This window comes from Podarcis melisellensis (genome assembly GCF_964234715.1).
Source record: "Podarcis melisellensis genome assembly, chromosome: 1".
NCBI lineage: Eukaryota > Metazoa > Chordata > Lepidosauria > Squamata > Lacertidae > Podarcis > Podarcis melisellensis.
The window spans coordinates 85038061-85059238 of NC_138528.1; the positions used below are offsets into that span (position 1 = coordinate 85038061).

The window sequence follows — 21178 nt, forward strand, 5'->3', positions numbered from 1 at the left end:
CCCCAATCCTCTAGCACAAATTTTAGGGGAAGAGGGAGTTCTGTTGCATGAATGGATGCCATTCTGCACCCACAACTTATTTTTTAAGACCTCTGGGTGGGATTCAACTCTCTTCCACCAATTGCCTCTAGGCTACATCCATATGGAGGAACATGAGAGAAAACAAACCAGGTTTTATTACAAAAGCACACTATTAAATATATAAAAAAGAGACCAACTGGGTCAGGGTCCTAGTCAAAGAAATACTGAAACAAATAATGCATGCAATCCATTACAGTTGATCAGAGGCTCCAGGGGGGATACTATAACTCCTATCAAAAACTGAAAATGCTTCCTGCCTTCTGACCCACAACTTAACCTGCAAAAGTCAAAGCAAAAGAGGTACTACTTTATTCTGGCCAGCGATGCCACTGTTCTCTTTTCTGCTTTTAAGTAGCGATGCTTGGTGAATTGTGGCTGTCCACTCTTCTTCTTCAAGGGGAAAGGAAGAAATTCTCAGAAAAAAAGAAAAAAACAACTTCATGAAAGACCAGTATCCCAAGGCACTTAATGTAGAGTGCACTGAGCTAAGGTTTTTGCTACACATGAGCTACACGTCTTGTTTAGGTAGGAGAACACAGCAGCTTGGCTTTTTCCGTGGATGGTTCATAGCAAGAAAATGGTGAATGGCTCTGAACAGCAGACTGTGGCACCTCTGTTCAGATGATGTAAAACAGAGTTCTACTTCCAACTACTTCCAACTTCAGCTAGAAAGGCTAGCACGCTCTTGACATTTTGGCATATCGAAGGCCACTCCAAGACAGTAGCTGCAATGATATTTCAGCTCCATGGTTCTCAAAACCTGGTGTTTGGAAGGAAGAGCACATTGGAACCCTCTTGAATTCTCAGGCACTGTGTGCAGGCTGCAGAAGGTGGATCAATTTCTTACAATGCCTTGATGATGAGGGCCGTGGGCTGCTGTAGGCACTAGTCTGAGGTTTGTTACATGAAAGTGCTTCCAACTTTTCACTTGCTCCGAGTGACACCAGCACCTGGAAAGGAGATTAGGACAGATATATGTTGTGCCCTGGCATAGCCTATTGTGCTAAGCTATGTAGGGCATTAGCACAATTACTTAGAGAGGGCCTGTGTTTTTAATCCTGCATCCAACATCACTTCCGCATTATCAGGACACTGTGCTGGGATTTCCATCTACTGCAAGTAATGCACAGCTGATTGAGGAATATGTTATGTTGGGGATGGGACTGAAAACATTACCCCTTTTGAGTAATTATGGTAACTCCCTCAATGTGAATAACACAGCAATAGGATTCTATAGAGAGCCTCATAACTCCAGTGTATCTTCAACGTCTGGTACTGAGAAAGATGTCATTCTGACAGAGCTGTTCAATAGTGGAACGAACAGACTCCCATGAGAGGTGTTGGACTCTCCTTCCTTGGAAGTTGTTAAACGGAGGTTGGATGGCCACTTGTCACATATGATCTAGTTGAGATTCCTGCATTGTAGGGAGTTGGGCTAGATGACCCTCAGGAACCCTTTCGACTTTACAATTCTATGGTTCTTGGGGAACACAGTCATGTTTTCATAGAAAGGGGACTAGCAACTTAGGGTTGTATTCAGTGTACTATCAGTGCAAGGCCTTTTGGCTGTGCAAAGTAACTCCCCTTCCTCCCTGCAAACCCTCTAAATCTGTTAAGGGGCTTCCACAGCCATCCAAAGCAAATTTGGGGAAGGTGTGAGGTGCACAAGAATCAAGGACAGTTCCATTGCACAAATGCCAATCCTTGCACTAACAGAGCAAGTGCATTGGATACCACCCTTACACATAAAAAGTGATGATTGTAACTAGGTAAAGGAAGAATGAGATCTACTGTTGGATGATCTAATATAAGCTCAGGGACACTTGGAACCAACAAAGTTATCATGCAAAAAACATGTATTCCTTGAGAATCCAGAGGTGTGATAGTTTGGAGCTCACTTATGTGCAACTGTTTTTGAAAGAATGGAACAGGTTGAATTATATTGATAACTGCTAATTAAGATGACAAAGCAAGTCAGCTATCACACAATGACTGTTTGTAAAGTGCTTCTCTCATAGAAAGGAAGGGTCAAGAGAATATGGCAGCTAATAGCAGCAATGAACTCTCAAGCCCCCCTGCCAACAAGAACCTACCAATGTCATTTTCCTTTTTTGCCCCAATGTACAAACCTCAATTCTTGACCAGCAAGCAAAGCTTCATTATCCTCAACAACCACGGCAGATAACCTTGCAATAAGGCTTCCGTTATGCATTGTCAGGAATTAACTGAAGCACAATAAATCTGACTGCTGGTTTTTTTAGGGCCTGCCCTCAGCTCGCCAAGACTTTTCCCTCCACAGTTGCTGAACTAATACCTGGTGGATCCTGGGCTGCTGGCCCATAGATCGAAGAGCAATGAGTGCTGCCTCTTGCACAGCTGGTTGCGAATCATGGCAGGCCACATCCAATAGACGACCTGGTACCCTGCTCTGGATCAGCAAATCTTCCAGTTCCACCGACTGGCGGCCCAAGTTGCCCAGTGCTGAAGCTGCATTACAGCGGGTCTTGGCTTGCGGATCACTCAGGAGCTGAACAACCCAAGGGACTGCTTTGCTGAGGGCTGGAGTAAGAGGGCCAGCCTGGTAGGCTGCATTGCCAACAGCAAAGCTGGCTGAGCGTCGCACATGTTCGTCCTCATCCGAAAGGCATTCCAGCAGATGTTCCAGCAGCCCAATCTGGTCCTGCAGAACCTGAGGAAACCCCTGTCTGTGGCGCAGCAAGTTCCCCAAAAGGCTGCAAGTTTTGGCACGAACCGGGCATTCTTGGTGGCACAGCAAGTGGCTCAGTGGTTGGGAAGCAGAGTCTGAACCACATAGGAGTCTCTGTAGGAAAGGCAAGTGAGCTGGACTGGCCCGGGCTATGTGGGTGAGCAGAGAGAGCAAGTCTGCAGTAAGGGCTACTTGGTCTGATAGCAAAATGGCAGACAAGAAGGCAACAGCATGCTTTGAGGCAGCCACCCCCACCACCTGCTCAATGACTCCCTCGTCGCTCAGCACCAAGTGGCACAGGAGACTCAATGGCAACTCTGTCTCTGAGAAGGGAAGGTGGTGAATGCAGGCCTACAAAGAAAGCAAAAGCAGAATAGTGTCTCAAAGTGTGCATACCAGTATGAAGTTGGCAACAACAAAGTTGTGTTTGTGCAAAGACTTCTGCTTATGCTATGGAACTTACTTTCCTCACCCTAGCCACAAAATCTATTTGTAGCCTTTCTACAAACTGGACAACTTTGTTGGACATAACTCTGAACCTTTATCATTTTAAAAATGTTTCCCATAAAGGGTAAAAATTCCTTTATGTCTTTATGAGACTGGCATTTCCATCCCTTCCCCAGCCTACAACCCCCTTCAAAAAAGGCATTTGGTGCCTTGTTTTATGAAAAGCAGTTTTTTGAGTGCATCCACATAAGCACAACCACCATGAATCAGGTTGAAAGGCATTGCTTTGTGTGGAGCAGGGCAACTGGTCTGGCTAAGGCAGAGTCTGCATCTAGTGCTTAGACGACCAACATGAGAAAAGGTTTACCTGGAGTAAACGTGCAGGGATTTCAGAGTCCCTTAGACCTGTTGTAATAAGCTCTAAAGTTTCAGGGTCCATGTCCAGAGCAAAGGGGAAACACAACAGCTGGCAAATTTGGAGCACAACAGCTGATACCAGCTCTGGGTCACCATCCTCTTGCATCTGCCTGGAAGAGGGAAGAAAGTCGTCAAAGTGAGGTGTTAACTTCCAGCTGTAAGTATATTTGGGCTGCAATAGTAAGCTCCAGACTCCGGTCTGAAACCCTGGAGAGCCTCTTATCTGTCAAGTGTAGACAATAAATGAAAATGAGGTAGACTAATAGTCTAACTTGGTATAAGGCAACATTCTATATTCCATCTGCCCTGCCCTGGCCTTCAGCCATTACATGCTGGTTTTAAGGGATGTCTTGAACAAAAAGTTAACTGCTCTGAGCCAAATCACTGTTTTTTATAAAAGAAGCAAATATGCTCTTTTATAGCTATGTTACACCAAGCGGGACACGGGTGGTGCTGTGGTCTAAACCACTGAGCCTAGGGCTTGCTGATCAGAAGGCCGGTAGTTCGAATCCCCGCAATGAGGTGAGCTCCCATTGCTCGGTCCCAGCTCCTGCCAACCTAGCAGTTCGAAAGTACATCAAAGTGCAAGTAGATACATAGGTACCACTCCGGCGGGAAGGTAAACAGCGTTTCTATGCGCTGCTCTGGTTTTGCCAGAAGCGGCTTAGTCATGCTGGCCACATGACCCAGAAAAACTGTTGGCTCCCTCAGCCACTAAAGTGAGATGAGTGCCACAACCCCAGAGTCGTTCGCGACTGAACTTAACTGTCAGGGGTCCTTTAACTTTTTTGTGTTATACCAAAGCAGAAATAGGCTTAATGTGCACACCTTATTTTGACTGTAATTTTTGGAATTAGGAATCAAATTCATTGGCGAAGTTTGGAAAAGGGCAAGGAATAAGGTTTACATAGGGATGCTGTAATAAGAAGCTGAAGCTGAGGAGAGTTTGGGAGATATGCAGAGCACAACTAGTGCCTCTTTCTAATCTAATCTAATCTAATCTAATCCAATGGCCTGCTCAATAAAAACCTTTACGGACAAGTATAATCCTAAAAACTTCATCTTTAATATAAAAGCAAAGGTTGTTAGAAAGCCAGGTTCAGCTACATGTATCTGGAACATTCCTGAGATTGAACATAGGGACACAGAAGGTTGCATATCATCCACTTCTGCGTCTTGGGGCAGCTTTCTTGCTGAAAATGGAAGTTGGTAAGAAGGGGAGGAGCTAAACCAAAATCAGGGTTGGGGGAGACTATTGCTGTGCTGTGTTTGGGTAAATGACAAGTATGTTTCTATGCAGCAGCCCCCTGCCCTTGTCCCACTCTAGCAGCATTTAGTTTACTTCCTTCTATAGTTCAGCCCCGGATTTATCACTCACGTTTGTGCCAAGTAAGTCAGGAAGTCAGGCTCAAGCAGCTTGCTCAGAGTTGCCATCATGACCCCATTGGGCTGGCCCAGCTGGAGAAGGCACTGGTGAGGCTCTCGTGTGAAGATGAAGAGGGCTAAGCTGAGGAAGAGCAAGGTTCCTACAGCAGGGAAAGTACGAGTGAGTACCCCTTAGCCACCTATTCAATGTCCCCTTGCCTTTCCCAATCGGAGAGGTGACTGCCAGAACCAGGCCTGGCACCATGGAAAGACTGTGAGCATCCTTATATACAGCCTCACCAAGACGATCCTCCTCAGCTCTGTCTTCTGACACGTAAATAGCAAGAGGAGATGCCCAAGAGGCAATTTGGGGTGGTTCTTACTAAAGGAAAGCCACTTTGTACCTTGTGGTGAGATGAGGTTCCAGTATGGCTCTGGTGCCTGCTGGCCAGCTCTCGGGGTGTCTCCTTCCATCACTGGCTCCTGAGAAGTCAAGTGGAGCACCATGGCAAAGCGATGCCACACGATGCCCCAGAGTTCGGAGGTAGCAAACTCCCGCACTACTGCTGCATCTCCCTGATGGAAGAGAAACAAGCCCCAGAGCAGTGAGATGGGAGCCTAAACACCCTATCCTGCATTGCACCTCAGGGATTTGGCTCATCGGAGACACCTTAATTCCATGGATGCTCCCTCTGTAGCCTGACAGACCTAAACCCTTTCTGATTGGACCTCTCTTCCCACCTGTATCTAAAAAGCAGGAAGCTGGGCGTCCACTAAGAGGAATTGTTGCACATAACTCAGCTGATATGCCCAGAAAGGGCAGTGACTTAACTGTCCTCCCCATTTTGCTAGGGAATTTAAGGTCTTCATCACCAACAAATGCAACATATATTTTCAAAGATGGAACAGGGTCAATCCTGCAGAATCCTAAGACTCTGCTTTTATTACATTTTAGCTATCATAATATATTTTAATTGGGCGGAAGCAAACTTCTAGTCCATAAGAGGGGAAAAACAATGTGGTAATATACAGGTGGCTATAGGTGAGAGTTTGGCTGGAGTTTCTTCACACGCACAAATATAAATAATAATAATAATAATAATAATAATAATAATAATAATAATAATAATAATTATTATTATTATTATTATTATTATTTATTATTTATACCCCGCCCATCTGGCTGAGTTTCCCCAGCCACTCTGGGCGGCTCCCAATCAGTGTTAAAAACAGTACAGCATTACATATTAAAAACTTCCCTGAACAGGGCTGCCTTAAGATGTTTTCTGAATGTCAGGTAATTCTTTATCTCTTTGACATCTGATGGGAGGGCGTTCCACAGGGCGGGCGCCACTACCGAGAAGGCCCTCTGTCTGGTTCCCTGTAGCCTCACTTCTCGCAATGAGGGAACCGCCAGAAGGCCCTCGGCGCTGGATCTCAGTGTCCGGGCTGAACGATGGGGGTGGAGACGCTCCTTCAGGTATACAGGACCGAGGCCGTTTAGGGCTTTAAAGGTCAGCACCAACACTTTGAATCGTGCTCGGAAACGTACTGGGAGCCAGTGCAGATCTCTCAGAACCGGTGTTATGTGGTCCCGGCGGCCACTCCCAGTCACCAGTCTAGCTGCCGCATTCTGGATTAATTGCAGTTTCCGGGTCACCTTCAAAGGTAGCCCCACGTAGAGCGCGTTGCAGTAGTCCAAGCGTGAGATAACTAGAGCATGCACCACTCTGGCGAGACAGTCCGCGGGGAGGTAGGGTCTTAGCCTGCGTACCAGGTGGAGCTGGTAGACAGCTGCCCTGGACACAGAGTTAACCTGCGCCTCCATGGACAGCTGTGAGTCCAAAATGACTCCCAGGCTGCGCACCTGGTCCTTCAGGGGCACAGTTACCCCATTCAGGACCAGGGAATCCTCCACACCTGCCCGCCTCCTGTCCCCCAAAAACAGTACTTCTGTCTTGTCAGGATTCAACCTCAATCTGTTAGCCGCCATCCAACCTCCCACCGCCTCCAGGCACTCACACAGGACCTTCACCGCCTTCACTGGTTCTGATTTAAAGGAGAGGTAGAGCTGGGTGTCATCTGCATACTGATGAACACCCAGTCCAAACCCCCTGATGATCTCTCCCAGCGGCTTCATATAGATATTAAAAAGCATGGGGGAGAGGACAGAACCCTGAGGCACCCCACAAGTGAGAGCCCAGTGGTCTGAACACTCACCCCCCCCCACCACTTTCTGGACACGGCCCAGGAGGAAGGAGCGGAACCACTGTATGACAGTGCCCCCAGCTCCCAGCCCCTCTAGACGGTCCAGAAGGATGTTATGGTCGATGGTGTCAAAGGCCGCTGAGAGATCCAGCAGAACTAGGAAACAGCTCTCACCTTTGTCCCTAGCCCGCCGGAGATCATCAACCAGCGCGACCAAGGCAGTTTCAGTCCCATGGTGAGGCCTGAATCCCGATTGGAAGGGATCCAAATGGTACATACATAGCAAATTGTAGATAAGAATAGTGCAATGTCCTCAACTGTATTTTTTTTAACTTTCAAATTCTGTAGAAAGAACTGAGCCACCTAGCCAGGAAATATGCTTGGAAATTATCATATCTGTATAACTATGTTAGCAAATTGGGTTGTTTAGGTCCAGTTCTAGACGGTACTGTCTTTCTCTATCTCAGTGTTACCCAACCTGGTGCCCTCCAGATGTTTGGAACTCCACCTCCCATCAGTCCCAGTTAAGTGTAGATTAGAAAATGGTTGGGGTGATGACAATTGTGGCCCAAAACATTGAGGATGCCAGGTTGGGGAGGGCTGCTCCGTCCTTTGACCCAAAGTGGCCCTTCCAACTTCCAAGGAAGTCCATGAACAGACAGGACAGCACCTGGATGAGAGCCAGTTCCCTACTGCCAAGAGCTGAGGGGCTACACACGGCCTTGGCGGAATAAAGCAGGCCATTGCTTACCCTACCCCATTCTGCTTCACCTAACAGCAAATACTTTCCCTAATACCTCCTGGATCATTTGTGTACATCCTCTTGAGCAGCCTTTACCAACCAGGTGCCCCCAGATGTTAGACCATAACTGTTTGTTGGACCACATGCTGGCTGGGGCTGATGGAAATTACAATCTAGCAACATCTGGAGGTCACCAGGCTGGCCAGTGCTGCTCTAAAGAATGCAAGGGAGCTGCTTGGTGGGGCATGAAGTCATACCTGGCTTAATAGCTGCAGCATCAAGAGCAGGAGCCCATCATAGAAGCCAGCTCCCATGGGAGGTGGCAGGCATAGCTGAAAGACACCAAGAGAAAGGACTAGACCCGAGACAGTGACCTCAAAGTCAGCCACTATATGGCATGACAAGCATGACACAGCCAGTGGCCTATGTGTCCTGATTTGCCCCTGTCTGCCTGGAGCTGGTTTCTTACCTCCGCAGGTTCTGTGAATACAGTAGCTATAATGGCCATGGCTTCCTCTTGCCTGAGCATCACAGCAGCGCCATTTTGAATGAAGTATGTCAGCAGCAATCCTGCAGCACTCTGCATAAGAGAGAGAGACCCCTCTGTGTGCAAGAATGGCCAGAATGCCTTCTTTACTTGCACTAGATGCAAATCTAGTTATTAGACTCCCTGCAGGAATGGGAATGCTGCTTTCTCCTTCATAGTCTACAGAAGTCCAACTCCGATACCTCTGATATGACAGGGTAACAGGCAGACCATGCCATTTCTTTGCAGTCCAGAAGTATCTAGTACAGTGGTGCCCCGCAAGATGAATGCCTCACAAGACGGAAAACCCGCTAGATGAAAGGGTTTTCCGTTTTGGAGGTGCTTCGCAAAACGAATTTCCTATGGGCTTGCTTTGCAAGACGAAAATGTCTTGCGAGTTCCTGCGGGGTTTTTTTCCTCCCCCCCGCTTTTTCCCAAGCTGCTAAGCCGCTTATCAGCTGATCCGCTAAGCCCGCTAAACCGCTAATAGCGTTAATCCGCTAAGGCGCTTCGCAAGACGAAAAAACCGCAAGACGAAGAGACTCGCGGAACGGATTCTTTTCGGCTTGCGAGGCACCACTGTACACACTTGTGGGACATGTGTTTTTCACAGCTTGTGAAGCTCTGTCTACAATACCTCCAACTGTGTGGGGGGGAAGATAAGTGTTTGGTTCTTTCCTTGACCTTAGTGAGAATCCATCACTCTCCATCGGGTGCAGAGTGGAAGAGTTTCTCGTGAGTACAAACCTACAGCTGGGGCTACTGCCAATCAGATTACACATATGGGGTAAAAGAATCTATATAGACAGTTCTAAACTCTACCCTGGAGTAGAGATTACTCACTAGAACAGAGGTAGCTGTTGCATGGTTGAAAAGAGCCAAGGCTTCCTTCAGCACTATTTCAGACCTAAACCACAATCAAAGAAATAGCAGCATTAGAAGGATGAAGCAATGAATGCCAAGGCCCTCATCTTCAAAGCTAGCAATACTCACCAGACACTTAAGTGTGTGCCTGGAAAAGGAACGGCAGCCAAAAACTAAGGCTGGGGCTGCACTGTGGCTCAAAAAATGTGGTTATGTTATGTAGCGGCTTCAGTGGAATCCTAAAAACCAGTAATTTCATTTTCTAAACATCAAAAAAACTTCTTGGCAGCATTGTTGCTCACTATTGGGTAGTTTCTGCTTCAGACTAAGAAACCATCAGTTCGGCACGGCTTACAGTCACCAGAAGTCTAGTCCTTAACACAGGTGCCAGCTCTCTCCTTATGTATACTCTGTGTAAATAGCTGGGAGGCTATTGCTACTGGGTCCCACTCTGGGCAAGCTGCTCCTGAGTTTAGGGCAGCTACAGCAAACATTAAAAGAGTGAAGTGGGAGGGATGTATCTGCTTACAGAGCACAGTGAAGCACCATTGCACATCTTCCTGCAAAACATCTCTTGGACTGGCACGTTTTGCGATAGGGCATATCCCTCAAAACCAGGGTTGTGTTGGACATTTCCGGAGAACTGCAGTTTCCCCTTTTTGTCCAGTGCCTCCCCATTTTAGCACTGACTCTCCTTACTTCTTGCCAATCCACTTCTTGCCAATCTATACCACTCAAGTTAAGTCTCTGCGAGCCTTTTCCCTTGTTCCCAAGCAGTCAAGGCAAAAATATGAAAGGTGCCAAAGCAATAACACTTACTGAGGTGGGAGGATCTGTAGCTGGAGGAGCAGGAGGGAGAAGAGTCTCAGTGAGGCTTCAGCTGCCTGTACTTGTGCCACTTCAGTCAGTGGGACCTTTCAAAGAGACACGGCTCAGTCCTGAAACACTGGTCCCACAAACCATCACCTTTCCATCCCATATCCACTCCTAAGAGAAGCTACCCAATGTTCCTCTCACAATGTTTTGCTCTAAAACCATGCTTATCTCAGTGTCCCTCCCCTGCCCATGCCAATCATGTTGGAACGCCTCTCCTGTTTCCACACCATCCTTTCCCTGATACAGTTTCCAGTTCCTTGCTCATTAACTCTCAAACCCCAGCATCTCTGGTTAAAAAAGGATCAGGGAGTAGGTTGACGAGAAAGACCCCCTGATCGAGATCAGGGAAAGGCACTTTCAGTCAGAGTGGACAATATCAGATGGAAAAATAGTTTGACCTGGTAAGAGGCAGCTTCCTTTCTCCCCTACCCCACCTTCTTAGGGCTGAGACTTTGCATGTGCTCATGATGAGGCAGTTCTCTTTGCAGTTTCAGAATAAAAAAATACCTTGCCTTGCAGGGCACAAATCAGGGAACTCAGTCTTTCTGGAGTTGCTAAGCGATGGCACAGAGTCAGACTGACATGGCAACAGGCATACAGGACCTGGGTGATGGAAATGCAAAGCAAGATCAGACCACCGAGGCATCATCACTTTCTTCCCAAGTGAGGAGGGAAAAGGGAATGCATTAAGGCATGTTGCCTCCAAGGATAAGATGCCCTGGGCACCAATTCCCCAACTCCCAGAGAAGCAAAAGGAACATGGGGAGACGCGTTACCTTCATCCCATTGAGAGAAGAGGCAGAGCACTCAATTCCTGAGAGAAGACTTGGCAGCAGGTCATTATCTTTCTCAATGAGCTTCTGGGCTACTTGCTGAGAGATCTGCAATGGAAATCCCTTGCCTTCAGTGCTAACACCATTATCAGTTTCCACCACTTGAGGGAGCAATATAGCCAACCTCTCAGAAACATAAATGCCAATAAAACTCCCACCTGCTTTTTGGCCTTATGACATGTGCTGTGCCCTCCTGGGATGCCGCAGGATGCAGCCAGAGCTCCAGTAGAGGCAACTGCCAAGTGTTCACTCCACTCTTGCACTGCCTTTGCTTCTTTGGGGAACACTGTTGGAGAGCAAACAGAATACACCAAGTAAGGTTAAATACACCAACTGGAAGTGGAACAGAAATGCCACTTACAGTAATATTATCTATTATTGTCTACTTTTATTTGTTACTTTTTTGCTCAAAGTGGACCCAAGGCAACTTACAAGAATAATACAAATATTAAAACTAAAACAGAATAAAAACCTAAAAATGCATCCTCCATATAAAAGGGAGGTCTACTACATCCATCCTACCTTTAAACCATCAAATTAAGTAAAGAAACATTTTTGCCTGGTGCATAAAAATAGAGATGACACTAGGCTTGCCTCTCTGGGCAGAGCATTCCATAATTAGGCAGCCACCACTGAAAAGGCCTGTTCTCATAGAATTGTAGAGTTGGAAGGGACCCCAAGGTTCATCTAGTCCAACCCCCTGCAATACAGGAATATCAACTAAAGCATCCATGACAGATGACCATCCAACCTCTGCTTAAAAACTTCAAAGGAAGGAGAGTCCACAACCTCCCAAGAGAGATCACTCCACTGTTGAACAGCTCCTACTGTCGGAAAGTTCTTTCAGATGTTTAGTCTGGAATCAGGAGCCATTTTGCATTATCCCAAAATGCAGTCAGATGGGCACATTCTCCACAGCTTTTGTTACCTTCCTGAGCTGGCTGCTTACAGCTAGCGCCGCGGCAGAGCACATCCAGAAGGCGGTGATGCTCCTCAAGCAAGCTGGTGTAAAAGGGAATGGAGATGGATGGGCAGGCACAATCCATGCTCTCACACAAGTGGGTGAAGCACTGTAAGGAGAAGAGATAAGGGATGCTGTTGCAGTGAGGATAGTATAGGTCTGGGAGTTGTGGGGAACCTAGAGCAAGAGTGGGGAGACTTTTTCAACCTGAGGCCCGCATTCCCTTCTAGGCAACCTTCCAGAAGCCATATGCTATGCTGTATGTAGCCAAAGACAAAAGAGGGCACAGAAATGAATGTACTACAAATATGTTATATATTTTGGGATGTAGGAACAATAGCTGCTCCTCATCTTTGAAAAAGTCAAACTCTGGGTTGGAGCCCATTTCTGTCCCAAGCCTCAAAACACACAGGCTCCAGGGGTAGGCAGGGAGAAGTGAACATTAAATTGAGAAGAAAACTGAATTAAATTTAATATAGTTTCCCTTAAATTAAATTTAATGAAATTAAATTGAGCATTGAACATTAAAAGGATGCTGAAGGGAGAGGGAGAGAGACTGAGACAAGATGGAGATGAGTAGACCAGGAGATAGGAGGCTTCAAAGGGACCCTTACCATCAGGCTTTGTTCTCGCAGCCTGCTCTCTTGGTCTGTGGGCTGAACCAGCAGTGCAGGTAACAGGGCAAGGAAGCGACTGGCAGAAATGTGGAATGCCTGCAAACTAGAGAAGTATCTGTGTTTATAGGTTTGACATAGAAGCTTAGTCTTGAAACATGGCAGTGAGATCAACACAGGCACTCAGATTCCCTCTTTCTTTGGCGAGTACTGTATAATTGTGTAATGCTCAGAACCTGTATGATGGCAGGTAACTAGGGACATTATATGCCATTTCCAGTTCTCAGACTAAATACTGGCACAAGGCATCAGAGTGTGGAATGAAACTGCTTCTTTTTGGTATTTACTGTATTCATGCACACTGTGCTTTAATTTTGCCTACTCCCATACTGCCGACAACATAGCATAATTCACCTTCATATTTCATCTGCCATGAAAGTGTCTTACCTTTGCTTCTTTCCACTCTGCTGTCGGTTGAAATCACTGGCAAAGTAGGCTGACAGGACAGTGATTAAGTCTATCAGTAGGGTGATGTACCAGGGCTGCTGTGGGATAGAGAGAGAGGTATGTGTTCTTGGGCTGGATTCCAACTGGTTGGGTGCCCCATAGAAAGAACCAGTAATCAAGAACTACCGGAATCATCTGCCAAGGTAAGAAGAATGGGAGGAGGAGGAAACTAACAGAGTTCTGAGTAAAGTGGGCTGAATTCTATGCCAAATTTAACCTTTGTACAGATGCACAGAATCTGTAGAGGAAAGACTGTTTTCCATTACAGTGTAAACTCCATGCGGCACAAAATTTGGGATCAAAGAATGAGGCTTTTAAATAATCTCACCAATAAATGTTTTTAGTTCCCAGAGGTATCCACATATATGTTAAACATGCTGGTATCAGCTGTGGTAAGGTCAGACACCCTGGAGGTTTCAAGCAATCAGGTGATAAAGTTACTCAGCCAAGCCCTCGGTCCCTAGTCCCTTGTCCGCCATTCATACCTCCTCTTCTTCCGAGCTGCTTATGATTCTTGTCAAAATATCCCAGATTCTGCAGAACACTCTAACAGTGCTTTTAACCTTGTGCAAGTTAAATACTTTTACATAATGAACCTTCTTTTTAAAAAAAAATCCAAATACTATATATCCAAATACTATATCCAAATACTAAATAACAGCCTGCTATACACCTAGATGCTTTAACTCTTCAAAATGCAAGTACCCAACATGGTGTCCTCCAGTTAATGTGGTCATCATCCCTGACCATTGACCATGCTGGGAGGGAGGGAGTTGTAGTCCAAAGCATCTGGAGGGCACCACGTTGGCTACCCCCTGTTTTGGCGAATGCCTCTTCTCTACCTGCTTGATGTTGATACTCTCCAGGATACTTCCCGCTAGCTCCACAAGGAAGTGGGATAATCCTGTGTCACTGCAGAAGTTGTACAACAGCTCCGTGTCACAGCGGGTACCTAACAAGTTGCCAATAACATGGAGGGCAGGGCGAAGATGGGAAGCTCCCTCCAGCATTCCCTCCAGCACCTGTATAAGGAAAAGGGGTAAATGTACATAGGACATACAACTCTTCCCCATACAGGGCAAGAGTCATGGCAGAAACAGAGACCTTCCCCACACCAATGCCTAAAGTGCTCTAGAAACACCATACAAACTACTGATTCCACAGTCACTCTGTCTTCAACAGCATCACAGCACACTCTTGCCATCCCAAAATTAATCCATGGGATGTTGCTCTACTAAAGAGTTAATGACATGCCCAGCTTCCTTTCTAGGATCCACACATTTTTATAAGACCTCTATACCCTGTCATGGACGCGGGTGGCTCTGTGGGTAAAACCTCAGTGCCTAGGACTTGCTGATCGCAAGTTCGGCGGTTTGAATCCCCACGGTGGGGTGAGCTCCTGTCGTTCGGTCCCAGCTCCTGCCCACCTAGCAGTTCAAAAGCACCCCTAAGTGCAAGTAGATAAATAGGTACCGCTTTATAGCGGGAAGGTAAACGGCGTTTCCGTGTGCTGCGCTGGTGCTGGCTCGCCAGAGCAGCTTCGTCACGCTGGCCACGTGACCCGGAAGTGTCTCCAGACAGTGCTGGCTCCCGGCCTCTTGAGCGAGCTGAGCGTGCAACCCTAGAGTCGGACACGACTGGTCCGTATGGGCAGGGGTACCTTTACCTTATGCCCTGTCAATTCTTAAGCGTCTCCATCTTTCCAAGCTGTCCCTAGTCTCTATGTATGTGGCTCATCATGTACTAGCTGAAAGGCCAAAACTACCAAAGGAATTCAACAAGGAAAGAGTGTTTCCACCAGTTTCTTTCCTCTTCTCTCTGTAGGAAATCTCGCTTAGCTTCTGAAGGACATACCCAGCATACAGCAAACATAACCTGTGTGTGTGTGTGTGTTCGTGTTTAGCCCTTCCGTACAACTCACCTGCCGACCAGAATCCTTGAGTCGGGCATGGATGCGCTGCACAAAAGCAGGGTCTCCCAGAAGGCTCAGTGGGGCACTCAGCTGCACATGGGAAGGATCTGTGGCATCTATCAAGTGCTGCCACTCCTCATCGCTATCCAACTCCTAAGAGGCAAGAGTGAGTCAGTAAGGACCACCACCATCAGAAAGCCAAGAAAGTACTTCCTTGCAACTATGCAAATGACTGTGGTACCTGGCCATGCACTCACCTCAGTCTCCAGATCCACAGTGTCAATGCTGCGTCTGCCTCGTGCTTCTGCTCTGCCACTTTCTGGCCTCAGCTCTGGGAATTCCCGCTCGTAATCCTGTGTGATCCGATTCTCTCTGTCCATGAAGAAGAGGGATGAGAGGCTGAAGGCGGGCTACACAACAATGAAATGTTCTCACCCCAGCTTTGGTTTTCTCTTGTAAAGGACCCCTGGACAGTTAAGTCCAGTCAAAGGTGACTATGAAGTGCAGCACTCATCTCGCTTTCAGGCCGAGGGAGCTGGTGTTTGTCCACAGACAGCTTTCCAGGTCATGTGGCCAGCATGAATAAATCACTTCTGGTGCAACGGGACACCGTGAAGAGTGCCAGAGAGAACAGAAATGCCATTTACCTTCCTACCGCAGTGATACCTATTTATCTACTCACAATGGTATGCTTTTGAACTTCTAGGTTGGCAGAATCTGGGACATATATGTGTCAGCTAATTTAGTTGTTTCCAGTGTTGTCTTGGTCATTTGGTATTACTTAGAGCAACAGTATCTCTATCTGAAAGTCCTGCAAGCTGGAACTTACGTTTCTATGTATAACTTTGTCCAGAGCTGTTTTGCTGAGCCTATGACTTCTACAGCAGTAAAAGATCTGGACCTTACTCTGATTCTGTGTGGTGTCTGGTACTGCCAGCTTTAGATCCACACTTCCCTTGCACGTGCATCATATACCACATTCTCAACAAAATAAACGCATTTCAACTCCTTCTTCTCACCGAGGTGTGGGGGAAGATTCCTTTTGCTCCCACTCCATTCCCTTTTCTCCAAGGCTAGGGTGCCTCTGTTCTCCAGTGCCAGGAGCTGACCGATTCACTTCTCTGGGATCTGTCTGAGCAAGGCAGGCTTTGCGTGTGTGGCTCTGGACCCCCTTGGGGGCTTCTTCCTTAAACAAAACCCTGGATTTCCCCATCTCCTGTAAGAAGTCAAGCAACACAGGATGATTCTAATGGACTGCACCCCACCATACCATAAGTCGCCTTGCCAGCAATGGTACTACCTGCCTCTCACCTTTCTCTGAGCCTCCTGGGCCATCTTCTGCCGTGCTTTCCTCAAGATCTTTGACTGGCCACTGTGAGGGGCCAGCGAGTGTGTCTGCTGCTCTTTCAGGGCCTGCAGTTCAGGAGGTAGTTTGCTGGTGAAAGGGTTGGTAATGCCTTGATCCGCTGTGTCATCAATCACTGCAAAAGAGAAGGTCCATGTCGGTGACTGGGCTTGCTTGAATTGGGCTCTGTAAGGAAAGGCAGATGCAGGAGCCAGATGGGGGGGGGGAATTGCAAGTAAGCATGGCAGCTGGTACTCACCAGTGACCCGCCCTGCAATGAAGGGGTGATAGAGTAGCTCTGGCCAGGACAGGCGCTGCCGAGGGTCTTTCATCAACAGGCCTTGCAAGAAGCTCTACACAGTAATGAGAGATGGTCACTTGCACGTCCTCACACTACTTATAGTCTATAACCCCAGCTGCTAATTTTACAAGGAAAACCTTGGAGTCAATGAAATTCCTTGGTCGCTGTGGGAAGAGTCTATTCAATCCATGCATACAAAAAGCACATTTTCCAGAATGTTCCCATTTTTTTCATTTTTAAGTTTCTAGCTCTGAAGATTACTAAAAAAAAGTCTTGCAAACATGGCTGCATATTCTGCCTTAAGAAAGAAACCTGGTGGCCCCAATACCACCTAAACATGTTTGCACACAGAACTACATTCTTTGGTACAGTGTAGCAATGTGGTGTCCTTCAGACATTGTAGACAACATTACCCTAACCACTGGCCAAGCTGGCTGTGGCTGATGCAGTCAAAATCATTGGGGGGGCATCCCTGCCTTAGCAAGTACACTCTTATCCCAGTCTAATCCCCACAGGCAGTGGGGTAGGATAAGGATTGGAGAATGCACTTAAAATCTGTATTTCTACCTTTCAGGGATACACACCAACAGTGTGAAAGAGGCCAAGTGACATGAGTGAACAAAATCTAAGGCGTTCAAGCTTCCAAGGAGAGAACAAACTCAAACCACAGATACATACAGTGTAATGCCAGAGATACAGATAGCTGAATTTGAGTCATGGGAAACCCAAAAGTATAAGCTTCTAGAGCAAAATATATCTCTTATGGCCCTTAGGAGGGCAATCTACCTTTACAGGGCTCTTGTGTGTGGATAAAATGAGACTAAAGAAGCAAGGCATCTAAACCTGCCCTGAGATCATTGGATGGAGTGGGGAAGGCATTTAAGTATAGTTACCTTGAAGTTGGGGCTCATGTTTTTTGGCCACTTGATGGGGTCCTTGATGATCAAGCTCACCAACTGGAAGATGCTGTTGGTGTAGAAGGGTGGTGTCCCCACACACAGCTCATACAGAATGCATCCCACTGACCAGAGGTCAGCTGTGTGGTCGTAGGGTTTCTCTTCCACTAGCTCAGGCGCCATATACAGTGGAGTGCCTTTTATAGATGTCAGCACCATGGTGTGAATACTCATTGCACGGGCAAACCTTCCCAGGAAAGAAAGAAGACAACTGAGACCTTTCAGTAATGAGACCAGAGATTGGTTGGGGAGATCAGTTCTTAACGTACCTACCCAAAGTCACAGAGCTTGATCACTCCTCCTTTCCCAAGTAGGATGTTTTGGGGTTTCATGTCACGGTGCAAGATTCGGTGGGAGTGCAGATAATAGAGCGCCGAGACCAACTGAGAGGCAATATCTTGCACCTGAAAGAAAATGACAACCCTGATACTTTGCAAAGCCCATTTAATCCTGTAGGGATGCTCCACATCTCCAGCACAAAACTTCCATTCCTTTTTGTTATCTTTGCCAATGCCCCTCAATTGTGAATCACAAGTCCTTCCCCAACACACAGAAATCTACTTGTATTATCCTAAGACAATTAGATCTATTCTTATCCTTGCGGGCAGCAGAGAGCAAGCATTTCCACTCTTCTATGTACCCTTCAGGTATTTGAAGACTGCAATCATGTCCATCTGCTGCTAGACTTCTCTTCTCCCGATTCAACGCTAGTTCAAAACACATCTGTTCACTCAGGCATCACTTGAAGTGTGACTCCAGATGGGCTGTAACTCAGTGGTAGAGCTTTGCATACAGAAGGTCCCAGGTTCAATCCTCAGCATCTCTAGATAGGGCTGGCAATGTCCCTTGTCTAAAACACTGGAGAGTCACTGCCAGTCAAAGCAGACATAACTGAGCTAGTGGTTTGACTCAAGGCAGCTTCCTATCTTCTTATTACTAATCATGGTGAATTTTATACTGAGTTTGTAATGTTTTATGGTTTATTGTGTTTTTATATTGTACCATACACCACTTTTGATATTCCAGTTTGAGCAATATATAAACTGGTTAAAAAAATTAATAAACAAAAAAACATACAGTACCAACTTCCTTAAACCTTTCCTTGATTTAATCTGTTCTAATATCATCCTTGGTATCAAATTCAGAGGGATGGGTCTCTAGTTTCTCAGATCATCTTTTTAAAGATTGGGACTGTCTTGTAAGCACCTCAGTCACTATTCCAGGAGATGTAACAGGTTCATGTCAAAGTACACAGCTGGAGGGTTTATGGCCTAGCATAGACTGACACCTACCCAGACTCCAGCTACTCTCCCATTCCTGGAGTCATTCATCACACTGAATCCCCACTTACTCTTTTGGTCATAGTTACCTGCTCCTCAGGCAAGTTCCCATCATCCTCAAGGATCTGAAAAAGCTCCCCTTCAGCATAATCTGTCACTACTACAACCTAAAGGAGATAAAGAAGACCAGAATGCCAATGAGAACATTTTCAAAGGTGGGACACGTGTGTAGGGAATGACAGTATGACTAAGCTCTCTGTACTGTTTGAAGCCAACAGGAAACCACCATCAAAAGAAGAGTGTGCAGCAGCTATCAACACATTTTAATTTGATGAAGGTCCCTATGGAGAGCTCCAAACTCTAAGTGTGTTGGGACATTCTTTGGATAATGTCATTCTGCTGATAGGTCTTGGCAGGCTAATTACCTAATGCAGCCTCATGAACCAATAGGCTTGATGTGGCAATCCACACTTCTACAGACAAGATGTGTAATTTAGATAGCTGTTACCAAAATGGCTAAATTTTAGTTCACTCCTCCTAGGTACTCATTGGAACATCTGGAGAACACCATATAACCTAAACTTCATCAAACAAAATGTAGCCGTTTTCAGGCCTTTCTGCTTCTTGGGGGACTTTCCACAGAGCCAGGAAGACACCATTTTCTTCTTCACCTCCCACACTTAAAAAGGACCCCCAGCAAGTCCCTTACCTCTTTATCAGTCTCAAAACTGTCAAGCATCTGGACAATGTTGGGATGATGAAGCCCCCTCATGATCTCAATCTCTCGCTGCAAATTCTTCAGCTCTTTCTGTGAGCGACCCACTTTAGGGATAAACTTCAAGGCCACCACCTGCCAAAAAATTATTATTTTAAAAGGCTGGAAATGTGTCATACACTACTTTCCCCTCTTTCTGTCCCTGAAAAACTCATTGAGAAACAATGACCACTGCAGGCTCAGGAGCAGACTTCTTATATAGCAATCTTTGGAAACAAATCTCCCTAAATTAACTCTTTTGCCTGTTGATGAGGTCCATCCCCGTTCCCTTGTGCACTCTGCCCTGTTCCCTTGTGCTCTTACCTGTGCACTGTATTTGCGACGCCCCTTGTACACTCTTCCAAAAGAGCCTTCGCCAATCATCTCCAAGACATGATACTTCTCCATGATGGGAATGTGGGGAGGGGTGGGTATTAATCTGAAAGGGCAGAGACAAGAGATTAAGCTAAACACGAACAGTAAATGAAAAATGTAAGCACAATGGCAAAGCATGTCAATTCACAATACCATTTTGCAAAGTTATTATTATTATTTATTATATTTGTATACCTCCCTTCATCTGAAGATCCCAAGGCTGTTCACAAAATAAGCATACAAATCATGCATGTGTGGTCAAAACCAAGAATCAAAAAGAAAAAAGGGAGCGAAGCAGTCAGAAAAGGTTGGGGAAAGGGAAATAGACTCTGGCAAAGCCAATATGACATGCATATCAGGCAAACAGCTCCAAAGAGGGGTCCCAGATCTCAGAATAGTTGCGCTTTTTGCATCTCCAGGCAAAATGCATGAGATGCATGACAAGACAGCTCTCCAACCAAGGAGCTATTGGAGGAGATATCAAGTCCTTGCAATGCTGTAAAACCATTCGCTTAGCCACCAATAAAGCATGCAAGTTCCAGGACATTAGGATATAACAGAGCCATCCATGACCATCCAAATATTTCAGGGACAGTCTCATAACAAAATTAATTTGAGCAAGCACCTTCACCGAAAAAGAAGCCAATGCAAGTCATGTTTTTAATGCTTCCCAAGAAAAAAGTTAAGGCACCCCGGTCCAAAGTGCCCCATCAGGAGTCCATCAACACACACAGTCTTTTTAGCCATCTTCTTGCCTGCACAACTCTCCGAATCCCTTTTGCTATACTGTATAAAGTCCTCACCCGGCCACGGCGTCTTGAGGAGCCTCCTAAGGCGACGATCCTACGCCCACTTACTTAGGAGTAAGCTCCGCAAAAGTGAAATGGGGCAGAGAAATGCACACAAGGTCGGGCTGTGCGCTGCAGCCCGACACCGGCTCCTTCGCCTCAGCCTCCTCCTTCCAGGTCAATCCAGAGGAAGGACAGAAGCACCCACGTCCCACCCGCCCCGTCTGACAAAGCCTTTGCAGCGCTGAGCCCCGGCGGGGGCCGTTGGAACCCGGCGGCTCGAGAGTAGGGCGGGGCGGGGCGGACGGAGGCTGGTTAT

At 46.5% G+C, this 21178-nt stretch overlaps 1 protein-coding gene across 2 annotated transcripts; it reads right to left on the bottom strand.

Annotated features, from left to right (window-relative positions):
• Positions 1–156: 156 nt before the first annotated feature.
• On the bottom strand, positions 157–21132 carry STK36 (serine/threonine kinase 36). 2 transcript variants are annotated; one of them, XM_081920185.1, is made up of 27 exons: positions 20929–21132; positions 20021–20135; positions 19652–19792; positions 19032–19109; positions 17936–18066; positions 17600–17849; positions 16665–16758; positions 16372–16541; positions 16080–16276; positions 15318–15432; positions 15070–15213; positions 13991–14170; positions 13089–13186; positions 12642–12747; positions 11995–12136; positions 11225–11352; positions 11010–11114; positions 10741–10836; positions 10177–10271; positions 9337–9400; positions 8437–8547; positions 8225–8299; positions 5422–5593; positions 5031–5178; positions 3603–3762; positions 2396–3139; positions 157–1031 (listed from the first exon to the last, which is right to left on the bottom strand). In XM_081920185.1, the coding sequence occupies exons 2-27, from the start codon at positions 20102–20104 to the stop codon at positions 885–887; spliced, it is 3975 nt and encodes a 1324-aa protein (XP_081776311.1). In that variant the 5' UTR covers positions 20105–20135; positions 20929–21132; the 3' UTR covers positions 157–884. The 2 variants fall into 2 exon arrangements, with proteins under 2 accessions (XP_081776311.1, XP_081776310.1); XM_081920184.1 differs by having other exon boundaries at positions 20875–21132.
• Positions 21133–21178: the final 46 nt, after the last annotated feature.

Excerpts from the sequence above, each read along its gene's own strand:
- STK36 (XM_081920185.1), bottom strand. The coding sequence starts at position 20,104 with ATGGAGAAGTATCATGTCTTGGAGATGATTGGCGAAGGCTCTTTTGGA. Across the intron at positions 19,793-20,020 it reads GTCGCAAATACAGTGCACAG|GTGGTGGCCTTGAAGTTTAT; the intron begins GTAAGAGCACAA and ends ATTTTTTGGCAG. Across the intron at positions 19,110-19,651 it reads GTTTTGAGACTGATAAAGAG|GTTGTAGTAGTGACAGATTA; the intron begins GTAAGGGACTTG and ends TATCTCCTTTAG.